Source organism: Gorilla gorilla, chromosome 4 (assembly GCF_029281585.2).
Source record: "Gorilla gorilla gorilla isolate KB3781 chromosome 4, NHGRI_mGorGor1-v2.1_pri, whole genome shotgun sequence".
In the NCBI taxonomy this organism is placed as follows: Eukaryota; Metazoa; Chordata; class Mammalia; order Primates; family Hominidae; genus Gorilla; species Gorilla gorilla.
Window position 1 is genome coordinate 10,978,189 of NC_073228.2, and position 16,278 is coordinate 10,994,466.

At 53.3% G+C, this 16,278-nt stretch overlaps 1 protein-coding gene and 1 pseudogene across 1 annotated transcript; one reads left to right on the forward strand and one right to left on the reverse strand.

Annotated features, from left to right (window-relative positions):
- Positions 1-4,653: 4,653 nt before the first annotated feature.
- On the reverse strand, positions 4,654-9,433 carry LOC129533968 (large ribosomal subunit protein uL11-like; annotated as a pseudogene).
- A 2,242-nt stretch (positions 9,434-11,675) lies between these two features.
- Positions 11,676-16,271, forward strand: LOC129533969 (uncharacterized). Its single transcript, XM_055389510.2, has 2 exons — positions 11,676-12,101; positions 14,002-16,271. The coding sequence occupies exons 1-2, from the start codon at positions 11,676-11,678 to the stop codon at positions 14,263-14,265; spliced, it is 690 nt and encodes a 229-aa protein (XP_055245485.1). The 3' UTR covers positions 14,266-16,271.
- Positions 16,272-16,278: the final 7 nt, after the last annotated feature.

Sequence of the window (16,278 nt, forward strand, 5' to 3'; positions counted from 1 at the left end):
ACACTCACTCATTCACTCACACACTCATTCATTCACCCACTCATTCACACTCACACACACACTCATTCACTCACACACTCATTCATTCACCCACTCATTCACACTCATTCACACACACACTCACTCATTCACTCACACTCATTCATTCACCCACTCATTCACACTCACTCATTCACTCACACACACTCACTCATTCACTCACACACACTCACTCACACACTCATTCATTCACCCACTCATTCACACTCACTCATTCACTCACACACACTCACTCATTCACTCACACACTCATTCACCCACTCATTCACACTCATTCACTCACACACTCACTCATTCACTCACACACTCATTCATTCACCCACTCATTCACACTCATTCACACACACTCACTCATTCACTCACACTCATTCATTCACCCACTCATTCACACTCACTCATTCACTCACACACACTCACTCATTCACTCACACACACTCACTCACACACTCATTCATTCACCCACTCATTCACACTCACTCATTCACTCACACACACTCACTCATTCACTCACACACTCATTCATTCACCCACTCATTCACTCACTCACACACACACTCATTCACTCACACACTCATTCATTCACCCACTCATTCACACTCATTCACACACACTCACTCATTCACTCACACTCATTCATTCACCCACTCATTCACACTCACTCATTCACTCACACACTCACTCATTCACTCACACACACTCACTCACACACTCATTCATTCACCCACTCATTCACACTCATTCACTCACACACACTCACTCATTCACTCACACACTCATTCATTCACCCACTCATTCACACTCACTCACACACACACTCACTCATTCACTCACACACTCATTCATTCACCCACTCATTCACACTCATTCACACACACTCACTCATTCACTCACACTCATTCATTCACCCACTCATTCACACTCACTCATTCACTCACACACACTCATTCACTCACACACACTCACTCACACACTCATTCATTCACCCACTCATTCACACTCACTCATTCACTCACACACACTCACTCATTCACTCACACACTCATTCATTCACCCACTCATTCACACTCACTCACACACACACTCACTCATTCACTCACACACTCATTCATTCACCCACTCATTCACACTCATTCACACACACTCACTCATTCACTCACACTCATTCATTCACCCACTCATTCACACTCACTCATTCACTCACACACACTCACTCATTCACTCACACACACTCACTCACACACTCATTCATTCACCCACTCATTCACACTCACTCATTCACTCACACACACTCACTCATTCACTCACACACTCATTCATTCACCCACTCATTCACACTCATTCACTCACACACTCACTCATTCACACACACTCATTCATTCACCCACTCATTCACACTCATTCACACACACTCACTCATTCACTCACACTCATTCATTCACCCACTCATTCACACTCACTCATTCACTCACACACACTCACTCATTCACTCACACACACTCACTCACACACTCATTCATTCACCCACTCATTCACACTCACTCATTCACTCACACACACTCACTCATTCACTCACACACTCATTCATTCACCCACTCATTCACACTCATTCACTCACACACTCACTCATTCACTCACTCATTCATTCACCCACTCATTCACACTCATTCACACACACTCACTCATTCACTCACACTCATTCATTCTCCCACTCATTCACACTCACTCATTCACTCACACACACTCACTCATTCACTCACACACACTCACTCACACACTCATTCATTCACCCACTCATTCACACTCACTCATTCACTCACACACACTCACTCATTCACTCACACTCACTCACACACTCATTCATTCACCCACTCATTCACACTCACTCATTCACTCACACACACTCACTCATTCACTCACACACTCATTCACCCACTCATTCACACTCATTCACTCACACACACTCACACATTCATTCACCCACTCATTCACACTCACTCATTCACTCACACACACTCACTCATTCACTCACACACACTCACTCACACACTCATTCATTCACCCACTCATTCACACTCACTCATTCACTCACACACACTCACTCATTCACTCACACACTCATTCATTCACCCACTCATTCACACTCACTCACACACACACTCACTCATTCACTCACACTCATTCATTCACCCACTCATTCACACTCACTCACACACACACTCACTCATTCACTCACACACTCATTCATTCACCCACTCATTCACACTCACTCATTCACTCACACACACTCACTCATTCACTCACACACACTCACTCACACACTCATTCATTCACCCACTCATTCACACTCACTCATTCACTCACACACACTCACTCATTCACTCACACACTCATTCATTCACCCACTCATTCACACTCAGTCACTCACACACTCACTCATTCACTCACACACTCACTCATTCACACACACACTCACTCATTCACTCACACACACTCATTCACTCACACACTCATTCACTGACTCATTCTTTGACTCATCCACCCATTCACCCACCCACTCACCCACCCACTCACACACCCACCCATTCATACACTTGCTCATTAACTTTTTCACTCACTCACTCACTCACTCATACACTCATTCATATTCATTCATTCCTTCAGCGCCTACCATGGGCAGGCCCTGCTCTGAGAACTGCAGTCCCTTTGTCATGGGGTTTGCATATGACAAGGGACACGGGAATGGAGGTGGTGCTGGGCTGGAGGGATGTTGGGTGGGTAGTTGAGGATGTGGCATCTGATTTCAGGAGCCTGAACCCCAGATAGAAGGACAGCGGGGTGACAGTGCAGTGCCAGGACTGGCTGGTGGGTGGGGCATGGCAGCCCTGGGGCTGGTCCACCCCTGTTCTTGGACAGCCAGAAGCGCTTGGCCCTTGCCCAGGAGGGACTGACTTCGCTTGGGTTTTCATCCTGGCTGCTCCCCCTAGGGAGAAGGGGTTGCGGTGGGAAACGGGCTTGAAGGCCATGGGTCGACCCGGTGAGAGCTGCTGGATGGGCAGGAGCGGCCCTGAGGGGAAGGGGCATGGGGGCGAGGTCAGCCTTTGGCCTAAGCCCCTGGGCAGACGTGGCGCCACTTGGGAGATGACATCGGCCGACCCAGGGGTCACAGGCTGCACACACACTACTGCCCCAGCTCCCACACAGCCAGCCTTCCAGGAGGATGGGGGACCATCTGCATTCCACGGGAGAAACTGAGGCAGGGAGGAGTAAAGTGGCCTGTGCTGGGTGGAGCTGGGACTGCCAGGCAGGCAGCTGCAGTGGCCCCCCGGGAGTGATGGTGGTGGCCGGAATCAGGCGGCTGGGAGGCTCACGCGCCTGAGGGGACATGAGCGCCCAGGAGGGGGACCACTGGGGCCTGGAGGGTGTGTTTTGGGTGAGCTATGCCTGTGGTCTGAAAGTCAGGAAGGATGCTGGGTGGGATGGCTTGAAGAGAGCCAGAAAGGGGGTGAGAAGGCCAGGCTTGGGGCAGGAAGAAGCCCAGGGAGGTGGGATGAGCTCACATCAGCTATGCACACAGAAGGCTGCCACAGGCCCTCAAACGGTCCTTGCGTCCCCACACACACTGCGCTGGGTTGGTCTGAGTGACCAAGGGCAGAGGAGAGTGATGGCAGGTCACTTTTGAGATTGGGTCATTAATGGCACGGTGGCTTCCATCTTGGCTGACAGCTGGATGGCCACCCCCGGGAGACCTGAGCCCGGCTTCCTGCTGAGCCGCTTCCGGTCTCCTGGCCTGGGAGTGTGTGGGATGATGTCGGCTGCTTTCAGCTGCTGAGTCCTTGGGTCACTTCTCGCGTGTGATAGACGATGAATGTGTGTGGCACAGGCCGCCCCTGGAGTCAGAATTCTGCAGCTCAGCTGCTGGCCAGGTTCATCTCAAGCCTGGGAGGCTGCCAGAGTCGCCTCCATGCTCATCTGAGTGGCTGTGGGCAGGAGGCCTCAGTCCTGGCCACAGGGGCCCCTCCAGGTGACTTCCCCCAGAGATGAGGGGATTACAGAGCTGGAGGCCGGGCTGCTAGCCTCGTGACCATGAGAGCAGCGGGTCCCTGGGGCTGCCTGATGTCCACCTGTTTCTCTGGGCTGTTCCAGGCCTGAATTTGTGTCTCATGACTCCGGGCCCCTTACGGTCCTTGGCGAGTTCTTGGGTCCTAGTCTGTCCATGCTGCTGTAACAGAATTCGGAGACTGGGTAATTTATGAACAATGGACATTTCTTTCTTGCAGTTCTGGAGGCTGAGAAGTCCAAGGTCAAGGTGCTGGATTCCCGTGCCTGGGGAGGGCTGCTCTCTGCTTCCACGATGGCGCCTTGAACTCTGTGTCCCGCCATGGCGGGAGGCAGGACAGCAAAAGGGAGCTGAGGTGTGAAGCCTCTTATACAGGCCTTAATCCCACTCACAGGGGAGGCGCCCTCATGACCCAATTACCCGGAAGGGCCCCACCTCTTAATACGCTAGACTGGGGATTTGGTGCCAACAGGGGTTTTGGAGGGACACGATGTTCAGACTGCAGCAGCGGGCACCCTCCCTCTCAGGTTGCACTCTTAACACTCTTAAGAGACTTCTGTTTCTCACAGCAAATCCTCTCCCTCGAACCTGGAGGGACCAAAGGCATGACCGGAGCCGCATTATCTGGCATCAGTTTGTATTTTTGTCAATGAAAAAGAATGGAAGTGGAATTCATATAACCTGCAATTAACTAGTTTATTTTATTTTTATTTTTTAGAGACAGGGTCTCATTCTGTCACCCAGGCTGGGGTGCGGTGGCAATTATAGCTCACTGCAGCCTCCAACTCCTGGGCCCAGGCAATCCTCCCACCTCGGCCTCCCGTGTAGCTAGGACTACAGTCTGTGCCATCACAAAATAAAATAAAATTTTATTTTATTATTTATTTATTTATTGAGACAGAGTCTTGCTCTGTTGCCCAGGCTGGAGTGCAGTGGTGCAATTTTGGCTCACTGCAACCTCTGCCTCCCAGGTTCAAGTGATTCTCTTGTCTCAGCCTTCCCGAGTAGCTGGGATGACAGGTATGCACCACCACATCTGGCTAATTTTTGTATTTTTAGCTGAGACGGCATGTTGACCAAGCTGGTCTTGAACTCCTGACCTCAGGTGATCTGCTCACCTTGGCCTCCCAAAGTGCTGTGATTACAGGCGTGAGCCACTGCGCCTAGCCCCGTTAACCATTTTAAAGTGTACATTTCAGTGGCATTTAGTGTATTCACAATGTTGTACAACCACCTTCTCTATCTGGTGTCAAAACATTTTAATCACCCCAGAAAAATACTCAGTAAGGGCCGGACTAGGTGGCTCATGCCTGTAATCCCAGCACTCTGGGAGGCTGAGGCAGGCAGGTCACCTGAGGTCGGGAGTTTGAGACCAGCCTGACCAACATGGAGAAACTCCATCTCTACTAAGAATACAAAATTAGTTGCGGTGAGCTGAGATCACGCCATTGCACTCCAGCCTGGGCAATGACAGCAAAACTCCGTCTCAAAAAAAAAAAAAAAAAAAGAAAAGAAAAGAAAAATACCAAGTGGCACCCCTCATTCCTCCTCTCCCCCCACCCCAGGTGCCATCAGTCTCCTTTCTGTAGTTGGGCTGGTTTTACCTATTCTGGATATGTCATATAAAAGGAATTGCACAATACGGCCCCTGGAATCCGGCCTCTTTCATTCCGTGTGTTTGCAGGAGGCATCCTCGTTGTAGCTTCAGTGCTTCCTTTTCAAGGCTGCGTAATATTCCATGGTATGAATATACCGCATTGTGTTTATCCATTCATTCATTGTTGGACCTTTTGTTGTTTTTGCCTTTTGGCCATTATGAATAATGTCCTATAAATATTCCTGTACAAATTTCTGCATGGACATGTTTTCATTTCTCTTGGGTATATATCTGGGAGTGGAATTGCTGGGTCCAATGCTGATCCCGTGCTTAACTTCTTGAGGAACCGCCGAACGATTTTCCCCAGTGGCTGCACCATTTTCCATTTTCACCAGCAATGCGGGAAGGTTTCGATTTGTCCACATCTTCACCAACCCTTGTGATTTTCTGGTTTTCTTTCTTTTTTTTTTTAATTGTCAAATGATCCTTTATTGAAATATTTTCCTTTGTGCTTCTTAACTAGCTGGACATTCCCCGGCACCATTGTTGATGTCATCTATGATGTCATGAGGATGGAGGCCATCAGCATTGCAGCCCAGAGACTGGGCAGTCCCCAGGATCTTTTTAATGGTTCCAGAGAGTTCTCTGGCTAAAGATCAGTGCCACATCTGTGGAGCAATGTTGACAATCTCATCAAAAGTGATATTTCCACTGTGTTTGATGTTTTTCTGTTTCTTTCTGTCTCCTGGCAGTTCCTTGAGGGCGCTGATGATCAGGGCAGAGGCAGAAGGCACCACCTCAATCTGGGCCTGTCTGTTCTGAATGGTCAGTTTCGCTGTAATCCTCAGACCCTTCCAGTCACCGGTTGCCTTGGCAATGTCATCACCAGCCTTTTTTGGAGACAGACCCAGGGGGCCGGTCTCGGGGGCCAGTGCAGACATGGCACCGACTTTGCCCCCACTGCACCTCAGGTATACGACTTTGCTCATGTTGGGGTGGAACTTCAGGGCATGGTGAAGGCAGCTGGTGTCAGATGAACCAGGATTCGGGACGACTGAAGAGAGTTGCCAAAAGCTGGTTTTCTTTCTAAATTGAAGCCATCCTAGTCGGTGTGAAGTGGAATCTCATTGTAGTTTTCATGTCCATTTCCCTAATGACTGGTAATGAGCATCTTTTCATGTGCTTATTGGCCATTTGTTCACCTGCTTTGGAGAAGGTATTTAAATCCTCTGACCATTTTAAAATTAGGTTGCCTGTCTTTTTTTTATTTTTTTATTTGTATTTTTTATTTTTATTTTTTTGGAGACAGAGTCTCACTCTGTCACCAGGCTGGAGTACAGTGGCACAATCTCGGCTCACTGCAACCTCCACCTCCCCGGTTCAAGTGATTCTCCTGCTTCAGCTTCCTGAGTAGCTGGGACTACAGGTGCGCACCACCATGCCCAGCTAATGTTTGTATTTTTAGTAGAGATGAGGTTTCACCATGTTGGCCAGCATGGTCTCAATCTCTTGACCTTGTGATCTGCCTGCCTCGGCCTCCCAAAGTGCTGGGATGACAGGCATGAGCCACCGTGCCTGGCTTATTATTATTATTATTTTTTTGAGATGGAGACTGGCTCTATCACCCAGGCTGGAGTGCAGTGGCACAATCTTGGCTCACTACAGCCTCCACCTCCTGAGTTCCAGCGATTCTCCTGCCTCAGCCTCCTGAGTAGTTGGGATGACAGGCATCCACCACCACACCTGGCTAATTTTTGTGTTTTTAGTAGAGACGGGGTTTCACCATGTTGGCCAGGCTGGTCTTGCACTCCTGGCCTCAAGTGATCCGCCTGCCTTGGCCTCTCAAAATGTTGGAATTACAGGTGTGAACTCCCGCGCCTGGCCTGGGTTGTTTGACTTTTTGTCGTTGAGTTGTAAGAATTCCTTATATATTCTGGATATTAAACCCTTATCACATACATTATTTGCAAATAGTTTAATCCATTTCTGTAGGTTGTCTTTTCACATTCTTTTTTGAGACAGGGGTCTGGCTCTGTCACCCAGGTTGGAGTGCAGTGGTGTGATCATAGCTCACTGCAGCCTCAACCTCCCAGGCTCAAGTGATTCTCCTGCCTCAGCCTTTCAAGTAGCTGGGACCACAGCCACGTGATGCTACAACCGGCCATTTTTTTTTTTTTTTAATTTGTAGAGACAAGGTCTTGCTATGTTGCCCAGGCTGGTCTTGAATCTTGAACTCCTGGGCTCAGGCAATCCTCCTGCCTCAGCCTCCCAAAGATCTGGGATTACAGGCCTGAGCCACTGTGCCTGGCAGGATAATGTCTTCTGATGCACAAAAGTTTTTTATTTTTATGAAGTCCAATTTATCTATTTTTTCTTTTGTTGCATGTGCTTTTGGTGTCAAATCTAAGAATCCATTGCCAAATCCAGGGTCATTAAAATTGACTTCTATGTGTTTTTCTAGCTGTGTTATAATTTTAGTTCATGTATTTAGGTCATTGATCCACTTTGAATTAGTTTTCAATACATGGTATGAGGTAAGAGTCCAGCTTCACTGCTTTTGGCATGTAAATCTCCAACTGCCCCTGCATCATTTGTTAAAAAGGCCATTCTTTACCCTTTATCCACTGAATGGTCTTGTCCCCCTTGCAAAAATCGATCAGTCATAGTAGATCTTCGGGTTTATTTCTGGGCTTTCTATTTTATTCTATTGCTCCGTATGTCTATTCTATGCCAGTACCACATAGTTTTGTAGTAAGTTTTGAGATTGAGAAATGTGAATCCTCTAATTTCTTCCTCCCCTCACCAACACTATTTCTTCTTTACTTTTTAGAGATGGCGTCTCCTATGTTGCCCAGGCTGGACTCCCTTCCCGGGCTCAAGAGATCCTCCCACCTCAGCCTCCTCAGTAGCTGGGACTACAGGCACAAGCCACTATACCTGGCTAATTTTTTTCTTTTGCAAGAAGAAAATTATTTTACAATATTATTTTATGATATTATAATTCTTTTACAATATCTTTCTGGCTCTCTGAGGCCCCTTGTAGTTCCATATGAATTTGAGGATTGGTTTTTCTTTTTTCTTTTTATTTTTGGAGACAGGGTCTCATTCTGTCACCCAGGCTGGAGTGCAGTGGTGTGATGATGGCTCACTGCAGTATTAACCTCTTGGGTACAAGTGATCCTCCTGCCTTAGCCTCCCTAGTAGCTGGGACTACTACGCCATCATGCCTGGCTAATTTTTGTATTTTTTGTAGAATGGGGGTTACATTGTCCAGGCTGGTCTTGAATTCCTAGGCTCAAGCGATCCACCTGCCTCCGCCTCCCAAAGTGTCGGGATTACAGATGTGAGCCACTACGCCTAGCCTGGTTTTTCTATTTCTGTGAAAAAGGCCATTGGAATTTTGATAGAGATTGCCTTGAATCTGTAGATCATTGCGGGGAGTATTGCTAACTTAACAATATTAGGTCATCCAATCCATGAACGTGGGATGTCTTTCCATCTTTAGAGCCTCTTACTTTCAGCAATGTTTTGTAGTTTTCAGTGTCAAAGTCTTTCATTTCCTTTGTCAAATTTGTTTCTGGGTATTTTATTCTTTTGCATCCTATTGTAAATAGAATTGGTTTCTTAATTTCCTTTTCAGATTGTTCATTGCTGGTGTGTCATTTTTCTCCCAGACCAAAAAGTTTTTAAAAGTAAAACAAAAACAAACCCATGGCCAGGCGTGGTGGCTCACGCCTGTAATCCCAGCACTTTGGGAGGCCAAGGCGGGTGGATCACGAGGTCAGGAGATCAAGACCATCCTGGCTAACACGGTGAAACCCCGTCTCTACTAAAAATACAAAAAAAAAAAAAAAAAAAAAAAATTTGCCGGGCGTGGTGGCAGGCGCCTGTAGTCCCAGCTACTCAGGAAGCTGAGGCAGGAGAATGGCGTGAACCTGGGAGGTGGAGCTTGCAGTGAGCGGAGGTCGCGCCACTGCACTCCAACCTGGGCGACAGAGTGAGACTCCATCTCAAAAAAATAAAAAAACCCAAAAAACCACCCATGTGGGTCCCACTTTGCCTTTGATTGTGGTTGTTGGCCTCTGTCACCTTCCCTGCAGAGCCTGGGGGTGGTCAGTCTCCTCCCTTTTTTTTTTCTTTTTTTGAGACAGAGTCTCGCTCTGTCGCCCAGGCTGGAGTGCGGTGGCACGATCTCGGTTCACTGCAAGCTCCGCCTCCCGGGTTCACACCATTCTCCTGCCTCAGTCTCCTGAGTAGCTGGGGCTACAGGTGCCCGCCACCATGCCCGGTTAATTTTTTTTTTTTTTTTTTTTTTTTGTATTTTTAGTAGAGATGGGATTTCACCGTGTTAGCCAGGATGGTCTCTATCTCCTGACCTCGGGATCTGCCCGCCTCGGCCTCCCAAAGTGCTGGGATTACAGGCGTGAGCCACTGCGCCCGGCACGGTCTCCTCCCTTTACAGGCTGTGAAGATGGGCATCCTGCATGTGGTCAGGGCTTTCATAGCCAGCTGGGTTGACAGCAGTGCCTCATCTGGGTCTTCCAGTTAGGGGAGAAGCTGGGCTCAGAGTATGAAGATGGGGGCGGCTGTGTTACCGCCCACAGGCTCCTCCTCCTGCAAGGCAGGTCATGCCACTGTACCAGCGACAAACTCTGTGGCTCTCCTGCATCCAGCCCCTCCTTGCTGCTATGGTTGGGAGCCTTTCTGGGAGCCCTTAAGCTCTTGTCTCCCACATGGATGGGGTGCGCAGCCCAGGAAGGCTCTGCTGGTCCAGATCCCCATGCCCACCTGGGCCTCTGCTCCATGCAGGTGGTGGCTGCTCCCGCTCCACAGTCTGAGTTTGCTGCCTTTTCTTCTTTCTTCTTCTAACACAGAGGGCATGGAGGGGGTTGTGGTTGGTAAACCCAGTGTGCCTTGCTCTTGGACTCCCTGGCACCTTGGATCCCGGGCTGCTCGCTGGGGGCCTATGACAGGCCCTGTGCTGCCCTGGGGCTGGTGCTTTCAGGGCTGGCTTCCCCATCGCTGGGTTTGGAGGAGCCCCTGGCTACAGGGTGGAACCTGGTTGGCCCCCAGCAGCTGCTGAAGGTGGAAGTAGCTGGCAGTTGGGGGCTGGTTCTCTGTGGGGCAAACTCTGACCACGGTGAGCCAGGCAGGGGCCAGGACTGGGGAGCAGTTGGTGAGGGTGTGCGGGCAGCTCTCTGGGCCTCCCCCTGCTGGGAGGTGAGCCTGGGACCCCATGTGGGGAGCCCCCAGCCCCCAGCTCCTGCCAGCCCTGGGTTGGAGGCTGCGGAGCTTCCCGGCCACGCAGCTTGTCCTCCCTGGAGGGCCCTGGGGGCTTACACCGTCAGGCAAAGCCTTCCCATCCACCCCTCCAGCTTGCGTGCGGTGGATGGTGGATGACCCTGGAGGGCAGCCGGGAGAGCCTCCAAGGGGAGGCCAGAGGGGAACCCACAGCTCTGAGTACCCCTGCGCCTCCCCCTGCAGATGCGGCTGTGGTTCTGTTGACCTCACCAGGCTGTGGGGATCTGAGTGGGGGTCCTGGGGTCTGGGCAGTTCTTCTGACCTCATCAGATGGCATCTGCTCTCCGATGCTGAGCCGTGGGTGACATCAGCCTTCTGGGCCCAGGAGGCCACCTGGCAGGATGGCTCAAGCAGCCTTGGGCAGTCACCTTGGTGGCTGTCGCTGGTGGCCATGAGCCCTGCATGAGTGTCCCTGGCCTCAGCACTGGGGGCTCCTCACTTCCTGGCCCCTGGAAGCAAACTCAGAGCATGCCTGTGGGGCCACAGGCTGTTTGGAGGACGCTGCAGTGATGGCCTTCTGGGGAGTGAGGGCTGGGTTTTGGATAGGGAGGTGGGAGGTGGGGGGTCCTGAACTGCCTTTCCCGCCACGTCAGGACCCAGGGCTGGGGACAGCGGGAGTCTCGGGGGCTGCATGGACGATGGGGGAGGACGTGCAGGCTGGGAGGGGAGGGGGTGGAGCGCATGGGCTGCCTGGCCATGTCTTGGGGACATGAAGCCTGGTTTGCCAAGTGGGAACCGAGGGACCTGTGCTCCAAGAGACACATCCAGGGACTGCAATCAATTTCCAAAGGGCCTTTTCTCCTTTCAGCGATGCTGTTAAGAAAGGCAATAAATCATGTGCCACAAGAATCTTGGGAGAACCCACGAGCTTGGGAGCTGGTGACAGACCCCCATTCGGAGCGCTCTCTGCACAGCTACACAGCAACCCCGCCCCCGCCTGCCCATCAGGACGGCTCCGCAGCTGCAAAGGGCGAGTGCTTGGTTCCCAAGGCAGGGCCCAGCTCCATGGATCTCCTCGCCTCACTCTCCTCCTTGAGCCTCAGGGACCCGGTGGCCACGGCACTCCCAGTTCTCCCCAGAGTTGCTGTTCCCACTTCTGGCTGTGAGGTAGGTGGCATGGCAGAGGGGGCTGGCCTGGGACGTGGGATCCTGCTGTGAGCGGCACCAGTGGGGTTTGTCATGCTGACACTGATGACAGAGATGAACTCATGGTCCCCCGGCCCTGGGGAGCAGAGACTCCCTTCCAGGCAGCAGGGCAGGGTAGGTGCATCCAGCACCCTCCATGGTCACAGCCCTCCACCAGGTGGCAGGTCACGCCATGCCTTCTCTGTCCTCACAGTGGTGTGGCGGGGCTGGGTGTGTAACTCTCGTCCTGTGTCCCGTGGACACTGGTGCCTGGGTCACACAACAGCGGATGGAGCCTCAGAGCCCCAGGAGCCCTGTGGCTGCTCCTGCCCCTGGGATGGCAGGGCCAGCGCAGGGACTGTGGGGCTCAGGAGGAGGGACCCCCTAGCTCATTATGTAGAGGAGGCGGCAGTCAGGTGGACGGGGTGGGCACGGGAGGGAGGATGGGATGGGCAGGGAAGCGGCCCCAACAGCTGCAGTGAGGTTCTTTCCCAAGGTGGAGGAGGGGGAAGGACAGGCAGGGCCCATGTGGTTGGGCTCTTCCTCCTCCAGCTCAGGAGCCACCGACAGGACATGGCCTCAGCTGGGTGGCACCAGGTGACCGGGCCCAGCTCAGAGTCTGCTCTCCTCTGACGGTCCAGGCGGGTACCGTGCAGCCCTGGGACTTGGCATCGGCTGAGCTGTGGCAAAGAGCTGTGTTCTTCCCAGCTCCCAAGCCCTGTGGCACCCGCAGTTGTGAAGTCCTCAGGTGACCTCGGACAGTGTCCATTGGGTGCTTCCCTGGTGCCAGTGCTGTTCTGGAAGCTTCTGTGGTCTTGTTTGGTGCTCACAGCACTCATGCCTGCAGTAACTGTCCCCACGTTAAAGTGAGGGACAGGCTGGGGCTTGGAGGTGCCACGGTGGCGCCAGTGTCCCAGGGCCACCAAGCAAACCACCGTGGGCCTGGCAGCCTGAGCGGCAGGCAGGCCTGTATTCCCTCTCCACCCGCCCTGTCTGGAGGCTGGACTTGGAGACAGAGGGGCCTCTTGGCTATCTTCTTCCAGGACCACTCTCCCTGGCAGGTAGGCTGTGTCCTCGTGTGGCCGTCCCTCTGTGCACAGCTGTGTCCTAATCTTCCTTCTTATAAGGACACCAGTCCTATTGCATTAGGGCCACCCCGGTGACCTCATGTCACCATACTCACCCGTGCAAAGGCCCTGTCTCCAAATACAGCCGCAGGCCCGGGTGCAGGGGTTCTGGGCGCTGGGGCTTCCGCAGGCGGATGTGGGAGGTCCTGCTCGGCCCCCGCTCTGGCCTCCCCGCCCGCCCTGTGTCCTTCAAGGGTTCCTTCCTGGTCTGTGCCTGACTCTGAGGCTCTGTCCTGTCTGGGGACGTGTGGGCTCCGGACCACCCGGTAACTGAGTCTGACATACAGACCCCCAGAGGCCAACTGTTCTGCCGCCTCCCGAGGGCTATCTGCCAAGACTCCTGGAAGGGGGCCAGGCACAGATGTGTGTTGGAGGCCACAGCTGCCCATCTGGCAGGTGCCTGCAGTCTCACCCAGCAGAGCCACGCTGAGCAGGAGCCCCCATGAGAGGCAGCCTCAGTGGCTGGCGCTCAGTGGCTGGCACAGGACAGCCCCCGTGGCCACCCCTGGCCCTCACCGGCCCCTCGCCGGAAGGCTGAGCATTCCTCCACATGGCATCACCAGGCCTGGCCCCTTCACCACGACCACACAGGGTCTGGCAGTGGCAGGGGCAGGTGTGGGCCTGGCTCAGCCCTGGCCTCCCCCGAGGCCGGCTTCTGCAGCGTGCCCATCCCCATGTTTACGAGAACTCGATTTGTACTCATCTCGGTGACAGAAAAACTGGTGCTAATGGGAAAAATATGACTCTCTCAACAGGAGCCCGCCTGGCACAGCTGCGTGAGTGCCAGGCGTCCTTGCCTGAAACAAACTGCAATTCAGCACGGGATTCCAGGATTCCATGGCAACTGCTCGTGCCCTGTGTTCCGGCCCCGGCTGGGGCTTGGGAGCAGCCGCTGTGTCATGGGGGATCCACTTGTTTACCGACAGCCCCAAGGACCCGGACATGGTGCCAGCTCCCCATGCCTTGGCCCTGAAATCTGGGAGGCCCATTGCGGCCGGTGCTTCCCCCAACCCCACTGAACATCTCCTTCCCGCCCTGTGTCCACCCACCTCCTGCCCAAGACCCCTGAGTGTTCGTGGGCTCTACCTGGTGGGATGGTCTTTGGCTTGTAGACAGGGGTTGGTTGGCAGCATAGTGTCCCCTATCGATGTCCACATCCTAACAATGATGTCCACATCCTAGTGGGAGCCTGTGACTACCTGGCTCGGGGGATACAGGTTGCAGATGAAATGAAGGTTGGATCAGCTGACTTTAAACTAGGGCGGTGACCCTGGAGCATCCCAGGGGGCCCAGTGTAATCACAAGGTCCTTAAAAGTGGAGGAGGGGCCAGTGTGGGGCTCACACCTGCAATCCCAGAGCTTTGGGAAGCCGAGGCAGCAGGATCCCCCGAATCCAGGAGTGCGAAGCCAGCCTAGGCAACAAAGTGAGACCGAGTCTTCAAAGCCAGCCTGGGCCACATAGTGAGACTGAGTCCTGTCTCTACAAAAAGTAAACAAAAATTAGCCGAGTGTAGTGGCGCATGCCTGTGGTCCCAGCTACTCAGGAGGCTGAGGTGGGAGGATTGCTTGAGCCTAGGTCAAAGCTGCAGTGGCCATGATCACACCCCTGCACTCCAGCCTGGGTGACAGTGAGACCCTGTCAAAAAAAAAAAAAAAGTGGAGGAGGGAGGCAGGCGAGCCGGGCTCAGTGAGGAGGGCCCAGGCTGCAGCGGGTGCCAGAATCTATCCTGGAAAAAGGAATGACATGAACACGAGGGAAGCCCCAAAGGGCCATTCAGTGCAGTGCTGAGCGAGAGGGGATGTCCTTGAGGAGCCACGAGCCCTGGTGATGAGGCCGTGGTGGGTGGGGGCCCAGCGGGTAGCAGGCGCCCCCTCTGCGTGCGCAGCGGGGCTGGTTGCTCCACATATCACCCTAGTGCATCCGAGTCCCGAGCTGCCACTCCTGCCGGCCTGCTCTGGGGCGGGGCGGGGCGGGGCGGGGCTTGCACAAGCAGCACCTGTAGGTCCTGAGTGTGTGGCTCCCTCAGCCCCAACACACCCCCCAGCCCAAGTGGTGGAGCAAAGGTCTCCGCACATGGCCTTGGGGTGGGGTTAGGACCCCAGTCCCTGCCACCACCCAACAGGCAGGGCTTTGGGCAAGCTACTCAGTGCCCGAGACCTAATTTCTGGTCGGCAGGTGAGAGGGGCCGGGGGGACAAGAGCCTGTTCCCAAGCTCTCCAGAAGTCAGGCCCCTGAGGTGGTGCAGTGTGGCTGACATGACCATCCCCACGGACCCTTGCCTCCCACTCGCCCCGCAGGACCGTGCCCAGGCCTGTTGCCTCTGCTGTGGCTTCCAGAACATTCCCCCGGCTCCCAATCCCTGCACGGACCTTCCTGCTTGGGAAAAACCTCAAGGGACAGGCCATGACCTGCAGAGCAGAGTGTGATCTGGAAACGGGAGCCTTTCAAGAATTGGCCAGATGGGGACAGGCGTAGTGGCTCACGCTGGGAGGCTGAGGCAGGTGGATCACCTGAGGTCTAAAGTTCGAAACCAGCCTGGCCAATATGGCGAAACCCTGTCTCCACCAAAAATATAAAAATTAGCTGGGTGTGGTGGTACAGACCTGTAATCCCAGTTACTTGAGAGGCTGAGACAGGAGAATCGCTTGAACCCAGGAGGTGGAGGTTGAGGTGAGCCAAGATCGCGCCACTGCACTCCAGCCTGGGTGACAGCGTGCGACTCCATCTCAAAACAAAAAGTAAACCCAAAAAGAGTTGGCCAGAGGGATGTGCAGATGTGATTAGGACTAAGGACCCACACAGCCCCAGGTGGGTACGGCCCCTAGGCCTGGAAACACTTCTGGCCTGCATGAGAAGTAGTGACGGTGGGCGTGGGTCAGAGGCCCTGAAGTGGAGGAACGGGCCACGAGCCAAGGAGAGTGGGGGCCTCCAGAAGTGGGGAGGAGCGGGGAAGCGGCTTCTCCCCCAGGAACTCTGACGTGGCCCAGATTTCAATGCAGACTTGAATGGGGCCTCTAACCGTGAGAGGATA

Bases quoted from the DNA above. Each gene is read 5' to 3' on its own strand.
- LOC129533969 (XM_055389510.2), top strand. From the start codon at position 11,676: ATGGGCTGCCTGGCCATGTCTTGGGGACATGAAGCCTGGTTTGCCAAG. The intron at 12,102-14,001 runs GTAGGTGGCATG...CTCTCTCAACAG, and splicing joins TTCCCACTTCTGGCTGTGAG to GAGCCCGCCTGGCACAGCTG.